Below are 18,953 nucleotides of genomic sequence, written 5' to 3'. Positions count from 1 at the left end.
AACCCTTTCACAGGGGTCGCCTAAGAGTCTTGAGTGTGGCTCTTCTACTACCCGCAAGAAACCTCTGCAGAAGTCGTGCACCTGCCTTATTGCCCTCTGCCCACCACCCATCCATCCCCTTGGTCCGGCCAGCGGGTGACGGGGGCAGCGGGAGCAACTGGGCCAAGGCAGCGGTGGCCAAGCAGCTCCCGTACCTGCTGATTGTGGGCGTCAAGAAGGGTGGCACCTGCGTCATGCTGGAGTTCATCCACGGCCACCTGGGTGTGCGGGCCCTTGGCACCGAGCCCCACTTCTTTGACCGGCACTACAAGCGGGGCCTGTAGTAGTACAGATGAGGCGGCTCAGTGGAGCTCGGGAAGCAGCTGCCACGGGGAACGGGTGGGGGGAGAGCTGCCCAGCAGCCCCTGCCCATCGCGCCGGGTCGCTTGGCCGCCTGGCCACGGCGCTCTGCTTTCCATCAGGGACGGAGAGTCAGAACCTCGCAGCGCTGCTCCGCGTCTCGGGCTCCCCCGCAACTCACCAGCTCTCTCGGGTACCTGTCCTGTACCCCCCCGTGTGCTTTCCTAGGTTCCCTGCCGACCCTCCACCTCCTCGTCCGGTCTGAGGTGGCGGTGGCAGGAAGTGGTGCTCCTGCTCCCCGTCCGTTCCCCGTTTCCCCACTGAGACTTCCTTTCGGGCGACCCCCTCCTCCTCTCACAACCCCCTGGCCAGCTATGGTGGGGCCGGTAGGGTTCGCACACATGGGGAGACCACCCACAAATGAGCACCAAAGTGCAGCAAAGGTGTCCGTGGGGTGGCTGGCTGCTCGCTTAAGGAGGGTCTTAACAGGTCACAAAAGGATGTGGCTTCTCTCCTGCACTAAGGCTCCAGCCATGACCTTGCTGTGTCCTCCATGTCTTTGGCCGAGTGTGGAGGGCACAAGCTCATACCTGAAGTGGCAAGAAGCGAAGGCTACCTAATGGGTGAATGTGGTGCAAAGGGAGGTACAAGGCTGCTTCACTCCTGCACTAAGGCTCTGGCGACCCAACTCCTTCTCCCTCTCCTTTTCCTCTCATGTGAGGGGGAGGGATGACACAGCAAGGCCAGGGGATTGTGAGAGGGGGAGGAGGGTCACCTGAAGGGAGGCCTCCACCATGGCTGGTGATTGTTCTTCAGCAGAGAGAGAGAAGGGGGAGAAAGGGAAAAAGAGAGAGATGGGGAGAGGGAGGGAGAGATAGGGAGGGAGAGAGGGAGAAAGAGATTGGGAAAAGGAGGGAGAGAAATGAGAAGGGGAGAGGATGGAAGTTAGGGAAAAAGAGAGAAATGGAGGGAGGGGGAGGGAGGGAGGGAGAGAGAGATGGGAGAGGGAGAGGGAGAGAGAAAAAGAGATGGGAGAGGGAGAATGAGAGAGATGGAGAAGAGGGAGAGACAAAGAGATTAGGGAGGGAGAGGGAGATAGAGAAGGAGAAAGAGAGAGATGGGAGAGGGAGAAAGAGAGAAGGGGAGAGGGAGAAATGTGTGTATGTGTGTGTGTATTTCCCATAGAAAAGAAAACAGCCATAAAACCTGGGAAGCTGTGGCTAGGGGGGAGCCAAGTGACTCGGTGGGAGTGAGTAACATCGAGTTGGCCATGCCCACTCAGGTTTTGTGGCTCCCGGTGTTTTGTTTTCTCTAGGAAATGGGCCCAAGTGACTGTTTGAGTGTTTAAGATTGCACACCCCTGGCCTAAGACCATCGGAAAACACATATTTTTGATGGTCTTAGGAACCGAGTCACTGGTTCCTATGGTTGGGGGTCACCACAACATGAGAAACTGTATTAAAAGGTCACAGAATTGGGAAGGTTGAGAACCACTGGTCTAGTGCATAATACTGTAACTTGTATTGATTGGCATGCTTTTTTAGTTTTGTAATTAAACAATTTTATTACTCATTTATTAATTAAAAAACAATAAATTAACTACTTTCTGTAACATGAAAAAATATTTCCATTATGCTGATTTTGAATTCTGAATTACTCATTGTGTTTCTTTTTCTTTCCTTTTTTTTTTATTCTGATAGGCTGCATCTGTCTCTCTCGGGACACCCGTCACAAGGAAAAAAGATGATGAGATGTCAGTTGGGAGCACACCATTGGTTAAGCATCAGTCCAATCAGGCTTCTGAATATGCCAGTAGCCCTATAAAAACAAAAACTGTAACAGGTGTGTCTGCTTTAATTCAGTTTGGAATTGTGTATATAATTTTTATGATTTTGTATATAATTTTATGATTTAAATTATAAGAATTTCTCTTACTGATCTTTTGATCATGATTTGCTTGGCTCCAACCAGTCCAGGTTAAATTTACTAGAAGATTACTTCAGTTTTTTTCTAATTACCATCCAGTTTTGTAATCAGTTAAGCTTTTAAAAAAATGCATACATTAATTGCTACATCAAGTTGGTAGTGCTGAAGTGATACCTCAGTCCATGGAGAGAAGCATCTGAAAGAGACTAAGAGCAAGTCCATCTTAATTAAGCTAGATATAAACTAATCTGGAAAATTGCTTTGATGGGTTTTTAAAATTCTGCTTCTGTATTCTACCAATAATGAATATCTTTCTAGAAATCCAAGTGGTTCTGAATTTTTTGAGATAGGCAGCCTTTGAAGGCCTCTCAAAGCAGTTCTCTCACTCAAGGTATATCTAATGGAATGAAGCCAGAGTTGCTTTGAGTCTTTTTCTCATGCTTCCTCCCTTAGACTGTCTGTTATATTTTTCTTCGCACATGACACATGTTGCTAGATCCTTACTGGAAAATAACTCCATAGAAAAAGGCAAGGAAACATTAGAGAAGATCACAGTTTATAATGGATAAAAAGGATTGCCTTGAAGGACAGAGGAAAGATAATGATCAAGGCAATGATCAGATAAACAGAACTTGAGCCCAAGAAAATAATTAGCAAAAAGATCTCAGATGAGAGGGAGGAAAGGTAGCAGGATTCCATTATTATTGGCTAGCATTTATTAGTTGTTCTAATAAAAATACCTTATATCTTCAAAGTGTCTGTTTTCTTAGTTTGGTCTACCTGACATCTTTGTCAGGTTTCAACCTATCCAAAACTGAAGATAATTAGTAAGTAAGCACTCTTAAAAATGAATAATGTATTCGAACTATGCAGTACTACTTCCCTTGATATAATCAGAAAAATAGTTTTGGTAAAGGACAATGGAGTTCTGCTTCCTTAAGACCTATAAAGGCCTCAGCATTATAAGACACAATGTGTGGAAGAAATACTTATGAATTTCCTTTTTTAAATTTTATTTTTTAAAGAAATGTCTTTTCCAGGGATAACCACAAATCTATACTGATAAGTAAACTATTTTCCTTTCTTTTCCGTTGTGTCTTAATTGCTACTGTAGGTCTATTTTTCTTCTAGAGGATAAAGAAAGATATCCTTTTAGATGTTCCATTCATGAAGTAAGTTTATGAGGAATGGGCTGTGAGCCAAGCAAATCATGATCAAAAGATCAGTACAAGAACAGAGTTTTAGAACTTAAGGACATTTATAAGCTCTAAATTTGGAGCACAAAGGAGCTTATTAGTGCTGGTGAACTCTAAAACTAGGATTCAGTAAGGACTAATTTTGGTTTTACTGGGATTTTTAGGTATCTAGTAACATGTACTCCATTTAGCAAGCTATTTGGTCTTTCTTTCTTTTTCTTTCTTAAAGAATCACGACCATTATCAGTACCTGTAAAAGCCATGCTGAGTTCAGCTGAAATGTGCAGCAAAAGTCCTGAAGAAAGAATGAAAGAATTTATTAGTGTGGTATGGAATGCAGTTAAGTGCCTTACCCTTCAGGTAAGAAATTGTGGATAGGAGATGAAAGAAAGGAATATTTTGATGTACTTTTAGAATCTTCCATTATTTAAAATTTCTATGAAATAAGTCTGCATTTTAAGTTTATATGAGGAATAATGAAGCCAAATTTCATTAGACTGTCATGGAATGATGAAGTCAAATTAAACTTTTCAAGGTAAGTAAGCATAGGGTTAGATACCTATGTATTCTGTTGTATATAATCAGGTGTAACAAAAACAATGCTAGAGTACAAGCTTTCCTTAATAAAGCTTTTAAAATTATTTATAGAGCATCTCAGAGCAGTGTGTCTGGTTTAATGGAAGAATAGCAATAGCATTTAGACTTATATACCACTTCAGAGTGCTTTACAACCCTCTCTAAGCAGTTTACAGAGTCAGCATATTGTCCCCAACAATCTGGGTCCTCATTTTACCCACCTTGGAAGGATGGAAGGCTGAGTCAACCTTGAGCCTGGTGAGATTTGAACTGCCAAATTGCAGGGCAGCCAAGTCAGCAGACGTAGCTTGCATTAGTCACAATTAGACTGTATTTAATTCACTGCAATGCAGGCTATTTGGGGCTATCTTGAAGAGCATTTTGGAACTTTAGTTTGTATAGTTGACTGCCTATAAGTTTCCAAGTATAGTTCAAAATCTTATGAAGCCCTAAAGATCATGTAAATGCAAGGGACTGCTAATTTATTCTTAAGTTAAGGGTTGACAACTTCTCCAAACCAGTTATAATATTACTTAATATTCCATTAATACTACAGTTTCCAAGGTCAGTTTAGTCTACTTATTACTACAAATACTCTTTCTTCTTTTTGAAAATTTTGTTGATGTCACAGTTGGTGCAATTTTAAGAAAGTGTGCTTATTGATAAAAAGACAAAATAAAAGATTCATTTTGTGATAAATTTTGCTTTCATTTATTGGGCTTGCATTATAGATTGTTGCATAGAGAGCACGATCTTTACAAAATCAAAACAGGGGAAGAATCTATTTCAAGAAATTTTAACACTTGTATGTTAAAAACAAGGAATTATATTCAGTATTGGCAAAAGTACAGGTTGCTACCAAAACTGAAATTCAATCCTTGAAACAGAAAAGATGTTACCATGGAAAAATAAAGTAACACTTAGTGCAGCTGTGATGCATTAATGAATAGAAGTTTTTTTAAAAAAAAATCATTTGTGTATGGTATGGCTTAGAGGATCTCAACCAGATGGTTTCCTTGAACAGGATCTGACCTTCATCTTGAGGATTTCTTACCGGGGAATTATTTCATTTTCTCTCCTTTTACTTGTCAGTTCTTTACATTAATGTAAGAATTACTGTTGTAGATTTGTATTGTTATATAAATAATAGTCACATTCTACCTTAAATTTACAGTATGAAACATGTAGTTTAATAGTGGGTTTCAAAGTGTAAAAATAATATAATATAGCATATGCCACATTAATTTAAGTCTAAAGATACAGGAATTTGACGATATTTTAACATTATACCTATCAATTAAGAGATCAGTGGCACCTTCTCATCATTTAATGCAACAACTTATAAGATTTTTAGCTGCATTCTTTCTCCCTGCTACTATTATATGCCAAAAACTAAGTTCACTTGCATTCAGTGATGGTAAAAGGAAAGTTTTATGTACATTTTTATACACACATGCAGATATGTAAGCAAAGTTATTGTCCTTTACATAAAAAATGGATCATATGTGACCTCAGTAAATATTTTATATATTCCTGCTTTTAGAGGATTGCATATGCAACTAGTTCATTTTTAGACAGTAATTTCATAAGAATATAAAAGTAAAATCTAGTTGAAATACTATTCTTATTTTAAATGTTAGTATCTAAGTTAACCAAAGGATTTAAAACATACTCAAGGTGAGCAGCTTTATGGATAGTTGTCTTCTGAACATATATACCTACTTTCATGGTTTACTCTTGAGTTGCTTTCAGATAAGAAATAGAATTAGACTCTAAGAAGAAGAAGAGGAATACCCTCATCCCTATCTCCACTCTCCACGCCCAAAGAAAAGGGAATAATGTGAATGCAAGAATTGCTATGCAAGAGCAGCTCATAATCCATCTGGCTCAGAATTGTTTCTTCTCTTATAAGGCAAATAAAGTTTGTGACCATGGCAGCCTATGGATAACTAAAGGAAATGCAGATAACATAACTAATACATTTCTATAACTTTTCTATTTGGAGAAGTATAACAAAACCCGAACATATGCAGGAGTCAGTTCCAGCCAGTGGCAACATAGGAAAGCATCCTTTTTTTAATGTGAGTGATTTGATAGATGAAGGAAACCAAGTTTCCCACCCAGCACCGGGGGGAATTTCAGTATGTCTCCATCATTTTTCCTTACTGTATGGCTAACAATATTAATGATATAATGGAAAAGAGAGTGAAGACATAACATCTGCATTTCCATACATTAGAATTACAAAGTTGCTAGGATGAACAGAAGTAATATCAGAGGAAGTGAGCAGTATCCATTAGCTGTAGCTGAACTTGTGTTACTAAAAATGTCACAATTTAATGCAATTTAATCTTAAATTCCAACTTATTATGTCATATATAAAACTTCCCATTTTTTTTGGTATATAAACTTGAGGAAAAGCTAACAAAGCAACCTTATTGCTAAACATTTTAGAGAACTTAATAGAGAAAACTAAGGGGGGGATTCTCAGCCGAATTGGATTATTTTTTGCTTCTAACCAAATTACCTACTTAATAGGGAGGCTCCTATGAACATCCTATAAACACTTTGGCTGTAGATCAGATATCCACAAATTTCCCTTGTCAAGTCTAAGTATGGATTTTGACTACCTCAGATTCCCTAGATCAATCCTTGCACTTGGGTCAAGATACAAAATTTGGTGTGTCTCACTTGCAGCTCTCTTATTCAAAATACTACCAGCTTTTCTTTCTAAAAATATTAATATAAATTATCTATAGTTCTTTATTCAATTTTTACTTATCTGTAACCTGAGAAACAAACCTGAAATAGAATTATCTAGATCATGTTTATCAAATACTTAAATTATTTAGTGCTCAGCCCTCTATATTTGGGTATCAGCTTTATGAGGACAAAAGAAGGTTTTTAGGAGTGTGTTGTAACTTACTCTTTATGAATTTTGTCTGTCTCATCAACAATTGTTAAGTCTGTAGCAGGTAGTTTGTTTGAATTCTACATGTGTTGGTATGTCAATTCCTGAATGGAAATATTATTTTTAAAGATGGCATGCACATTTTCTTCTCTGAAGTTTGATTTCCTAGATACTTTCAGTTCTTTCTTCTGTTAAGAGGAAAGCTGGAAGCTTTCTGGTTTTAGGGGGTGTTGTTTTTTAAAATCTAAACATGAGGCTAAATTGCCCAGGAGATTATGTTGGTTATCACATTCCATGTGCACATAGCTACAGAATACAAACAGTGCTAGCTGTATGTGGTTTTGGCAATAATGAGAATATTTGGCAGTGTAACAAAGGTGGTATTTTAGCTGCATTTCTTGAGAATGATGCACTCTTCATAATACACGTCATTCTCTGTGAACTTCAAAGAAATGGAAACATTGTCACTAAAAGAAGCAAGAGTTGACCAAGATTTAAGTCAGTTCTGAAGTTTCAGTTTATGCTATCAGAAGTTAACAAACTTACTACAAATGGATATTTTTGGTCATATTTTCTGTGAATATACTTTACAAGTTAATCATCTTACTTGGGAAAAATGTGTGAAAAGGCAGATAGGCATGTTTTTCTGCTAGTTTCCTGAATAAATTAGTAGGATTTTTCTAAGGTATTGACTGACACACACACACACACACACCAAAAATATAGATCACATGGTGTTATTATCTTTTTTTTAATTTAAGCATTAAAAAAATCTAGTAACCAATTTTGATGCTTGTTTTCTTATGAAGCTTAGATCTAGGACCACACTAAATATATTGCCTTTCATCCTTATGAATTTTTGTTTTAAAAAACAGCTGTTTTTGTCTTTCAGATGGAAGTGCAGTCATGTTGCGTGTTCATTCCCAATGACAGCCTGCCATCTCCCAGTACCATCGTGTCTGGTGATATTCCTGGCACTGTCCGTAGTTGGTATCATGGGCAGACTAGCATGCCTGGAACACTTGTCATTTGCTTACCCCTTCTAAAGATTATGAGTGCTGGGCACAAGTACATGGAACCCCTCCAAGAGATTCCCTTTGTTGTGCCAAGACCAATACTTGAAGAAGGTAAGAGATATCAAATTTTAAGAGGAGTATTATAATGAGGTACTATTTTCTAAGATGAATCATGTAGCTTGATATCAACATTCTTCTTTCCTCTTTTCAAAATGCTTCATTCTTTTTAAATGCTTGATCAGCTATTTTTTTATTACTTGCTTTTTAAACCATTTTTGTTTTTATTTTTTATAATGCTCTTTGCGTGACACAAGAATTAAAGAAAGGAGAATATTTGTAGCATGGGATTGAAATGGGTGTTCTCTGAACTTGGTTGTTTTCTTGCAGATGTTTCATTACCCAAACTAGGTAACATTCTCAGTGTTCAGCACTTTGGTAATGAAACATCTAAGAAAACAACCATGATCAGAGAGCACGAAGGAACCCGCCCCCTCCACACACACACCAAGAATTAAACCCAGATATCTCCATGCAATCAATGCCTTTATTTTAATGTGCTTGCAGTAGCACTATACTTGAGGTGAACTGTGACTAGCATATTTCATATTTTTCATACTCACCCCCTCTGCTCAGAAGCTAAATTCTGTTAACGATACATTACTACATTACAGAAATGTTATGGAAGACCATACTACAGTGAACGAGGTTAGACTAAACACTGTTAATAGTGCCTCATTTTGTAAATTTAAAATTTTGGGATACACTTGAACGTATCACATCACATATTCTAACATATCCTTTTTAAAATACAATTTTATTGAAAGTTTAAAACAAGAATAAATGCAAACTAGAATAAGGAAAAAATTTAAAAATAAGAAATAAAAGAGGAAGCTAATGTACAAAAAGAAAAGAAAAAAGAAAAAAGTAGGAAAGGTAAAAAAGAAAGGAAAAAATATAAAGAAGTGGCTTCCACTCTTCTTTAAAGTGGTTATAATTTTAATTTATCTTTATCTTAAAATGTATCTTCTTTCTGTAATCTATCCTAAAAATCATTAAAAGCATAGGTTCATTTTCCCCCCATTTTATGCAAAAAATTCATAGGGGGTTTCCAGTCAGCAGTAAGCATACTGTCTTTTCTATAATCAAATACATTAATTTGTCCCTCTGAGCAAGTTCTATCATCTTCACCAACCATTCCTGCACAGGAAAATTCAATTGAAAGCATTCCTTTTAGTCTGATTGATCTGTTGGATTGTTGTTGAAGAAAATCAAATTTCTCATTTTATAAATAAAAAAATGTATCACATAACATGTCCTAATATATCTTTTTAAACCATGTTGAATATTTGCTTGAGGAGAAAGATGGGCTATAAATCCAATAAATAAATAAATAACAAAACAGTTGGAAAATAACTGTGTGTTTGCCACAGAATTTCAAATGAAATATTCCTAGTAATTAAACTGGAGTGAGTCTCTGTGACCATTATGACATCAACATGATATTTTTTTCCTAGTCATAGTTTTAAGCCTAATATTTTATGAATGGATCATATTTGACTATATTTGTGAGCAACAAATGTTTTCATCTCCAGCTAAACCCCAGTGATCCCCATGGGATAAAAAAACATGCATACCTAGTTAAATGTAACCTAATACTTTTACCTCTAGTAAGGAAACCCAAGAATAATATTTGCCTGTATTATTATGTAAAGACAATTTCCTTCTCCTTCTGAGGTTAACTTACCAGTCCTTTAAGACTGATTCTCATAGAGACTTCCTAGAGAAAAGAAGAGAAAACAGATTATATCAGATTATATGAAGTGATAATTTCCTGGATTCAGGAAATTTCACATTCAGATTTCTGGGATCACTAAGTAATTAGACTTATTAAAAATTTTGATATTATTTCAGGTGCATTCTAAGTCTTGACCAATTCCTTTCACAACCATTTTTCTATAATACTAAATCTTAATTTTAGAGGAATTTATCCACTGTTGTTGTATTTGTACTTACAGTTTGAATTTAAAAAGTATATTGCCTAGCCATGTTTTTCTTGGGCTGTTGTGCTAAATAAATACTAAACCGACAATTTTGGTACTCACTTGTGTCTTAGAAGTTCTAATCTTGTAAGCCTCTGTAAATTACTCTCAGTAATAGGTTTAAAGACCCTATTTATGGATTATGTGCCATCAGATAGTTTAATTCTTAGCAAACACATAAATACATTTCATTGGTGGGATTCAATTTTTTTTATTACCAATTTTGTGGGTGTGGCTTGGGCATGGCATGGCTTTATGGGCGTGGCAGAGGAAGGATACTGTAAAATCTCCATTTCCTCCCTCCAGGGGAAGGTTATTGCAAAATCCCCATTTCTTCCCTATCAGCTGTGACTCAGGAGGCAGAGAATAGACGGGGTCGGGGCCAGTCAGAGGTGGTATGTACCGGTTCTCCAACTACTCAAAACTTTCACTACCGGTTCTCCAGAACTGGTCAGAACCTGTTGAATACCCCCTCTGCATTTTCTCCTGGGCAATCTGCCCCCAATTTGGTTTTTCAGATCCTCCAGCATCATACCTATATATATTATAATTGAGCCCATCTACTTTATGGGCCTAATACTTGTCTTTCCTCTTTTCTATCTCTCTTTCATAGACAGCTGCTTTCCTCATAGTCTTCTTTGAAGAGTTATGTTTTTACAAAATGTATATAAATTAGGATAATTTAAGCCTAGTCATTGAGAACTCTAAGTTTGTATAATGAACCATTTGTTCATTTTTTGACTATCCATGGTGTTCTCCAACATGACAGTTAAAAACATTTATCTTTACTGATTATTTTTTTGTTACTTGCCTTATTTTTGTAGATGTTCCATTATTTTCTGTAACTTTCCAATTTGGTAATGAGTGGAGTGCTGTTCTGATGTCAACTTCTATTACTAGTTCTTCTTGTAAATATGGAAAGTGTCTACGATATTGATATCACTACTATATAGAATTCAGTATTCAGTATTCAGAAAAGGAATTTAGTTCTGCTTCATTCATTAATTTATTTCAAAATAATAACAATCATAGTGTTTTGTTCATTGCATCTGCATCAATTTCCTAACTGGGAAATTTATTCAAAACCAAATGCATTTTTAAAGCATCTTTATCTAAGCATCTTTTGCTCCCACATATACAACCAAGACTCATCATATCAGGGCTCTCCTGTATCAGAATTGAATTATCCTTCTCTCAGAATATCATACTTCCTCTTAGAGTGTTATGAATATAATTGCTGTCCTTAAAATATACCCATGTAAACACCTCCTATAGTTAAACAAAAGAGCATTAGGAAAATGGAAGATATTGCTTTTTTCTTTTATTTCTTTTACATGAAAGTTAATACTACTCCAGAGGTGGGTTGCTCCCAGATCGGCCAAACCAGTATTGGCAGTGGTGGGAGGCTCCACCCACCTGCCCAGATGCTTCTATGCAGGCGCAATAGCATCATGAGCATGAGCGTGCATGCAAACACAAGCAAACTGGTAGCGCTGGGATTTGAAACCCACTTCTGGACTACACTGTTACCTTAGTGAAGTATTACTCAAAATGAGTATTACTCATTTAAGATATTTTTATCTGTTTCTGAATCCCAGTAATTAACATTGTCTCTTCTAGCAAAAGATAAACATCAAAGGGCATGATCAAGAAAAGCCAAATTAATATTAAATCTTTTATATAGATTAGGTTTAAGTCTCCCAGTGAAAAAATAATTTAAAATTGCTCAGTTTTGGCTATTAAACCCAACAATACAGTGTAGTTAGATGCAAAGAATATAATTGTGCATATTCATGATGTGTGCATTGTATGATATATATTATATCTGAGAAAGAAATTAAAATGTAGCACCTCTGTGTTACATAACATAGAATGTGCTCTTGAATAGTATCACTAAATACTAGAACTAGACTTTTATTAGTTTTGTAAAAGAATAATCCAGAAATATTTTAGTTTTAAAATAAAACTAATGGAATTATTCCTTTATATACCTATTTTACTTTTGTTCTTCCTTTCCTTTTGATTAACCAGGAGATGCTTTTCCTTGGACAATCAGTCTGAATTATTTCAGCATCTATACGCTCCTGGGGCAGCAATTGACTCTTAATATCATAGAACCTGTTGGCTGCACTTCTACTCTGGCAGTTACTTCACAAGTGTTGCCCACTGCAGGATCAGAATCCAGGCACTCATTTGTTGTATGTCTTCATGTTGACCTTGAATCACTTGAAGTAAAATGCTCAAATCCTCAGGTTGGTGCATTTAATTTATTGGAGCAAATTAAAATTGTTTAATTTAAGTATTGTTCTGGATTCTATAAGAATTGTTTTTTCCCCCTTTTAAGTATCTTTCCTATAAAAACCAAGTCATCAAGATCAGGATACTTAGATTAAGATTTGCTTTGAAGCTCTTTCATGTTTTGTAATTTAGATTCATGTGTAATAGCTATAGCACATAAGTGCATCTTGGGTTTGATGGAATGAAATCACTTGCAGATGTATTGTTAAATGTTGAGGCCCTGCTTTGCTGTCAAAGTGGATACATTTGTTGAAATGAATTAATGTACTCTTTGGAGAAATTAACACACGTACCTGATCTCATTAAGCATCAAATTATTTCAACTAAAGTAAAGAAACCATCTATGAGGGTAATAGAACATGACTTTATTTATATAAATATTTTCTTTCTTCTTTTCCAACCAAGCACTCACTCAAAGTGGTTAGCCATGAATCAAATATAAAAACAAGTTTAAAATGCATAGAATATACAGAAATAAAACACCAATGCCACTCAGTAATTACAAAAAGAAATGGTGCAAAAGTAGAAACAGTCCCTTAAATAAGGACAGAATATAAGATCAATCAATTTTAAAGCACAGAGATCACAGAATCTGAAAGAGTAAGGAGCAGGCAGCCAGCTGAATATTACAGAGGAATAAATACTATCATATGATGTTAGCCTTCTGTGGATCATTTCCCTTTGTAAAATATTTGTTGAATCTTGAAATTTGCCATATCTTCAAGTAGCAATTATTCCCAAAGAAAGAGTTAAAAATATTCCTCAATGAAAAAGTGAGACATACTGTATTATAACAAATTCTGAATGATATTTTAAAAGATATTACAGAAACTTAGTGCAGTGATAGGGTTGCAAGATGTCATGACTTATTAATATATATTTCTTCAGGCCCTTGGAGAATTGTTATTGAATTTGTATTTTATTTACAGCAACAAATACTTGGGTAATTCATAAGGAATCTATGAAATTTGACTAGGATAGAAGCTATCTCTGCATTGTTAGTCTCAAGGCTATACAATAAATTAATAAAACTAACAGTATTTAAATTGTAGTATTGAAATTAGGAATAAAAATACCTCATATGTTTTTTTAACTGATTATTCATTATGTGTCATCAAGTCAATATTGATTTTTTATTTTTTTTATTTTTTGAATAAACACAAACAAATACCTTAAAATCATCTTCCATTACAAATTGTAGAAAGTGTGTCAATTGGTTACAAATAACTTTTGTGCATCCCTTCCACAGTCATCACCTATGATTCATATCAAGTTATATATTTTACATCACATATGTTTATATATATATTGCTATCATCATACCTCATCCTTCATATGGCTATAGTTGTTTTAGCGTCCCTTTATAACAAACATTGCAAAATTTAAACCAAAACCACATGATGGCATTCCCTTATCTATTTTCAATATCATCCAGCCACATTATACCTTTATAACACATTCAAAATAAAAATTAATTATGTTTAATAAAAAAAAAATTAGACCTCTTTTCTTAATCGTTGTTTACAATTTATATCCAATTTCCCTTTTATCATATCAATACAAATTATTATATTATTATCATTATCAGTCATTTATTTAACAATAATTTGACTGTTTAACTTACGTTTCCCCCTTTTTTCACCATTTAAAATTTAAACCAAATTACCTCTTATCAAACCAATATATATGTATACATTTTTATCATTATCAATTATTTATCTAACTTTATCCATTATCACTACATCTTTAACATAATGCTCTAATTTTAACTAAATTTAACTAGTGTTTTATTATTAATTTTCATATCTCAACCTGTGTCTTTCCAGTAATAGTGTAGTCCTATTTCTTTTGTCATTTGTGGAATTAGTTTTCTGGTTATTTCCTTAATCAAATTTGTTTGGACTTCTCTTCGCCTCTTGTTGCTTGTTACATAACTTGTAAAATCTCCAAACCCTCCATCAGCTTCTTTAATCAGCTTATCTTTGGTTATCAGTAGTGTTTTTGTCAAACTTTCTTTCCTTAAGTCCATCAATTCTTCTCTTTTCTTCTTCTTATATACCTTGAAATCTGTAGTAAAGCACCTTTCCATCTATCTTCCCTTTCCTTGTTTCACTCTTTCCATCTCCACCCACACTCAGTTCACTGTCAATATCCACTGTTATCTTGCCTCTTTGTTCATTTTTCCCTTGAGGTTTTAGGACTCTAGGCTCCACTTTTTCCATTTGCTGGATATCTTCCATTTTTCCATCAGGTTTTACCACATTACAATTTGTATTGTCAATATTTTCCCATCTCTTCTCAATTCTCTCTGTTGTTTCTAATAATTTTTGAATTCCAAACATAATCTGTTCCATCCATAGAAAAAAAAAAGATAACACGCTGTCCAATAATACTTAATTTTGCCGCTTATTTCCTTTTCTTTACCAGTTTAATTTAACTTCAATCTTTTTTGGGCAGTCTTATAAAAATAAGATTTCCTCACAGATGGACACACTTTCTCTTTCTGCTTTCCTCCCGTTGCGGAATTGTCCCGACTTCAGCAGCTTGAGGCTGTGCTTATTGTCGCCGGCAAGAAGAGATTCTCTTGGATCAATCAGGGGCTTTGCGGTGTCCATGAGATCAGCAAGACATACTCTTCCCTGTCACCATCTCTTTGGGACAGTTTAGGTCCGAATGGACCGTCCAGTGGCAAAAGTGTTGACTGCGATCTCGGAGCTCCGAGATCATACGTCATACCATTGCGACGTCAGCTCCTTTCTCCCCAGTCAGTATTGATTTTTAATGAACACATAGATTTTGTTCATGACGTTCTGTCTCTCATCTGGCCTTTCAGATATTTCCTCACAGCATAGATGTCTCTTTTTTTATTATATTATGACACTGGAAATAATGCCGGTTTTCAGTAAAACTAGTAAAATGTGGTCATGTAACCATTAGGACGCTGCAAATGGCTGTACACATGGGCTGGTTGCTGAGTGTCCAACTTGGCATGATGTGATCACAGGAGAGGACATAATTTGGGAAGCAGGTTGTAAGTAACCCCAGGAGGTCCATCATAACTTTGAATGGCCATTGCATTGTTTTGCGCTTGGATTATGGATATTTAGATTATCAAAGTAAGGAGAGACACAGGACAAGATTCTAACTCTTTAGTGGACTTTGATGGACCTTAGTTGATGGACCTTAGTTTCAATATAAAAACAATACTTTTGTCCTGTCCCAGTCCACACACGCACATATCAAGGAGTTTAGGATACTTTATTGAGGCACTGCAAACCTACTGGTTTTGTTCCCCAGATCCCATCATAGGCAACACGAAGTTCAAGGCACAAGTTTTCAAATCCACACACAAAATCCAAAGTCCAGGTATAAGTCAAAAATCCAAGCACAATAACCAATGCTAAGGTCTAAGACCAGAATCCAAGCACAAAATCCAAGAGCCAATCACATGGTCAGAAAATAAGGCACAGGTCTGGAAACACAAAGTCAGAACACACAGACAACAGAAAAGTGACTGGTTTTTTCCAACGCTGGTTTGCTCCATGCCTTGGGCTAAGTAAGCGCCTGGTATAGCTCATTAGGCAGGGTGAGGATGCCTTGTGAGTAACCTCACTGACTTCTGTTGCGCTTCCCTCCGCTTGGTTCTACGTACTCTGAGATCCATTGAGGAGGCAATTCCTCCTTATCTCTGTTGACTGACTGCAGCTACACCACTTCTCCACTCTGTGCTTCTGGTCATCTGCGTTTCCAGGCAGCAGTTATGTCTCTTCTTTCTCCTTTTCAGCCAGGTGCTTGTCTGGTTGTTCCTCTGCGGATCTCCAATATTCTTGGCTTCTCCTCTTCTTGCTCATTCACTCCTGGGGTGGAGTCTCTGCATCCTCCTGATGCTCTTCCACACCCTAGTCTGGAGCCTAGTCTGAGATCGGTAGACATAAATTGATAGATTGAATGATTGAATGAATGAATGAATGATAGTATTAAATTAAAACATTTAAATATTAATGCACATTTTGCAGAGTGTAAGGAAATTCTTCAATGATGTATCGATACAAAAGCAGCTAAGGAAGATCTGTAAGGATAAATTATGTTCTCATATCCACAAATCAAGTCCTGCTTTATATCAAAACTAGACAGACAGCAATGTTTCCCTGCATCTGTTTTGCCCACATTAGAAGCCAACGTCATTCTTTGGGTGTATCCTAAGGCTGAAACCTCTTCATTAAATATGAAAACAATATTTTTTTCCACAGTGGCAAGCGGGTATGGCATGCAGCTGTGGATATGGTTATATATTGTGCAACTTCCATGTGATTTTTTTAATATCCTAAATAGCAAGTTACATGATTATTGCTTATTTATGAAGTATTTTGTATAAATAATTTAGATCTGAGTTGAACAATACAGTAAGATTATGCAGAATGGTTCCTGAATAGATAGATGTGATATACCAGGAGATAGCTCTGAAAAAGGCTGATTCTTTTCTTCTATGGTTAGAGACTATTTTCACACCTACTACAGAAATTGAATTCTCCTGTATTCTATAAAATTTGACTTTTAGAGCTGCTGATGTTTTAGTTGTACTTGAAGTAGCAGCTTCTATGAAAGTCTATGAAATAATTCAGAAACTAAATTAATTGTTCATTCATTAAAACCACACCCCAAGTTGTAAAAATGGTGATGTAGAACTTACAGCCTTATCTACTGTTATTTGATTTTTTTCTATGCAGATTTTTCCTATATCTGTCAAATGAAAATACTGCTGTAATAAGGCCATCACAAACTTATTATTTTTATATTGTATGAAATTGGATTTGTGGAAAATGTTGACATATTTGTTTATGTATTTATTTATTTCAGGTGCAACTGCTATATGAACTAACAGATTTGATGGAGAAAGTTTGGAATAGGATTCATAAGAAGGGAATTTTCCATCAGTCTCTGGCACATACAGAATCTGTTTCAGGACCTGTACCACCTGTTTCACCTGTTAAAAGTAGTATTGGGACTGCTCCCCTGGATGCCAGTACATGTAGTCCATCAGCTGACATTGGGACAACTACAGAGGTACTGAAATAAGTGATCGCCACAATGTAAAAAAGATGTTGAGACTCTGGAAAGAGTGCAGAGAAGAGCAACAAAGATGATTAGGGGACTAGAGGATAAAACACATAAAGAACAGTTACTGGATATGTGTAATCTTGTGAAAAGGACTAGGGGTGACATAATAACAGTTTTCCAATATCTCAGGGGTTACCACAAAGAAGGGGAGTCAAGCTATTCTCCAAAGCACCTGAGGGCAGGACAAGAAGCAATGGGTGTAAACTAATCAAGGAGAGAAGCAACTTAGAACTAAGGAGAAATTTCCTGAGAGTTAGAACAATTAATCAGTGGAACAACTTGTCTTCAGAAGTTGTAAATACTCCAACACTGGAAGTTCTTAAGAAGAGATTACCGTATATACTCAAGTATAAGCCGAGTTTTTCAGCCCACTTTTTGGGCTGAAAAAAGCCGCCTCGGCTTATACTCGAGTCAGTGAAAATCTGCCCGAAATGGAGGAGAAAAAAGGGGCGGGGGCATGCCACTGGGTGACGCTTGTGAATGGCCCGGTGCCCCTGTGAGTTTCCCCTCCCTCTGTGTCAGTTTGCCGCGCAGCGCGCACCGCATCATCCCCCCTCCTCACGTTCTAATGTAATGCAGGGCTGTCTTACGATTCCCCTTCCTCCCCCTCCTGCCGCTCTGCAACGATGTCCCACCTCCTCCTTGTTATGGCAAGCAGCCACATAGCGGTGTCCCACCTCCTCTGGTACAGTGATCCAATGATAGGAATCACTGTGCTGTGTGTCATAGGAGGCGGGACATCGCTCCCGCGGCTGCACGGGACATCATCACAGCGGGACATCAGCATCATGAGGTGAGTGAAGTATTTCATTGAATACACCGGTAAAAAAAACTATTTTTATTTTTGAAATTTACCGGTAGCTGCTGCATTTCCCACCCTAGGCTTATACTCGAATCAATAACTTTTCCAGTTTTTTTGTGGTAAAATTAGGTGCCTCGGCTTATATTCGGACCGGCCTATACTCGAGTATATACGGTAGATAACCATTTGTCTGAAGGGATGTAGGGTTTCCTGCCTAAGCAGGGGGTTGGAATAGAAGACCTCTAAGATCATGTACAAGTCATCATTTTGTGTCACAGCAGGTTACTGAAGAGGCTGCAGTAAAAACTACTACAGCTGCTAAAACCATTATCATGATCTTGTCATAGAAATGTCCGATTTGTCAATTTTATCTTTTTTTGTGTATGGAGATAACCTGCCTTGGATTTACTATTTTCCTTGAATATATTCTGATCCAATAGAATGAGGAAGCAGGATCAAAATATAACATCTATGATTATGTTTAAGACTTAGTACTTGAACATATTAAAGATCTTTAAAAAATGAATGTTTACAGACTATATCAAGATAAGTGATTAATAAGGTGAAGAAGTATGGCTCACCCCAAAAATTGTTTACATTAAATAGTATATGAAGTATTTATTTATATTATCCAGCTGTGAATAATTCTTTTCATTTTGATGGATTGATAGGGAGTGCTGCTCCATCATATGGTTAAAAAAAAATGTTAGGATTCCTGAATTAGAAACTGGG

General features: G+C 36.6%; 1 protein-coding gene across 2 annotated transcripts in view; it reads left to right on the top strand.

Annotated features, from left to right (window-relative positions):
• The window catches only part of VPS13B (vacuolar protein sorting 13 homolog B), a 312,128-nt gene that overhangs the window by 109,103 nt on the left and 184,072 nt on the right, over positions 1-18,953 (top strand). For both annotated transcript variants that reach the window (XM_087706818.1, XM_087706819.1), the window contains exons 21-25: positions 2,040-2,181; positions 3,691-3,821; positions 7,841-8,075; positions 12,035-12,255; positions 17,159-17,365. In XM_087706818.1, coding sequence (XP_087562944.1) covers positions 2,040-2,181; positions 3,691-3,821; positions 7,841-8,075; positions 12,035-12,255; positions 17,159-17,365 — 936 coding nt within the window. The remainder of the gene's footprint in view (positions 1-2,039; positions 2,182-3,690; positions 3,822-7,840; positions 8,076-12,034; positions 12,256-17,158; positions 17,366-18,953) is intronic.

Source organism: Thamnophis sirtalis, unplaced genomic scaffold (assembly GCF_051295495.1).
Source record: "Thamnophis sirtalis isolate CommonGarterSnake01/CBP01778 unplaced genomic scaffold, rThaSir2_p1.2 scaffold_2, whole genome shotgun sequence".
Lineage (NCBI taxonomy): Eukaryota > Metazoa > Chordata > Lepidosauria > Squamata > Natricidae > Thamnophis > Thamnophis sirtalis.
The sequence above is the reverse complement of the archived record's forward strand: the minus strand, read 5'-3'. Positions and strand labels throughout refer to the sequence as shown.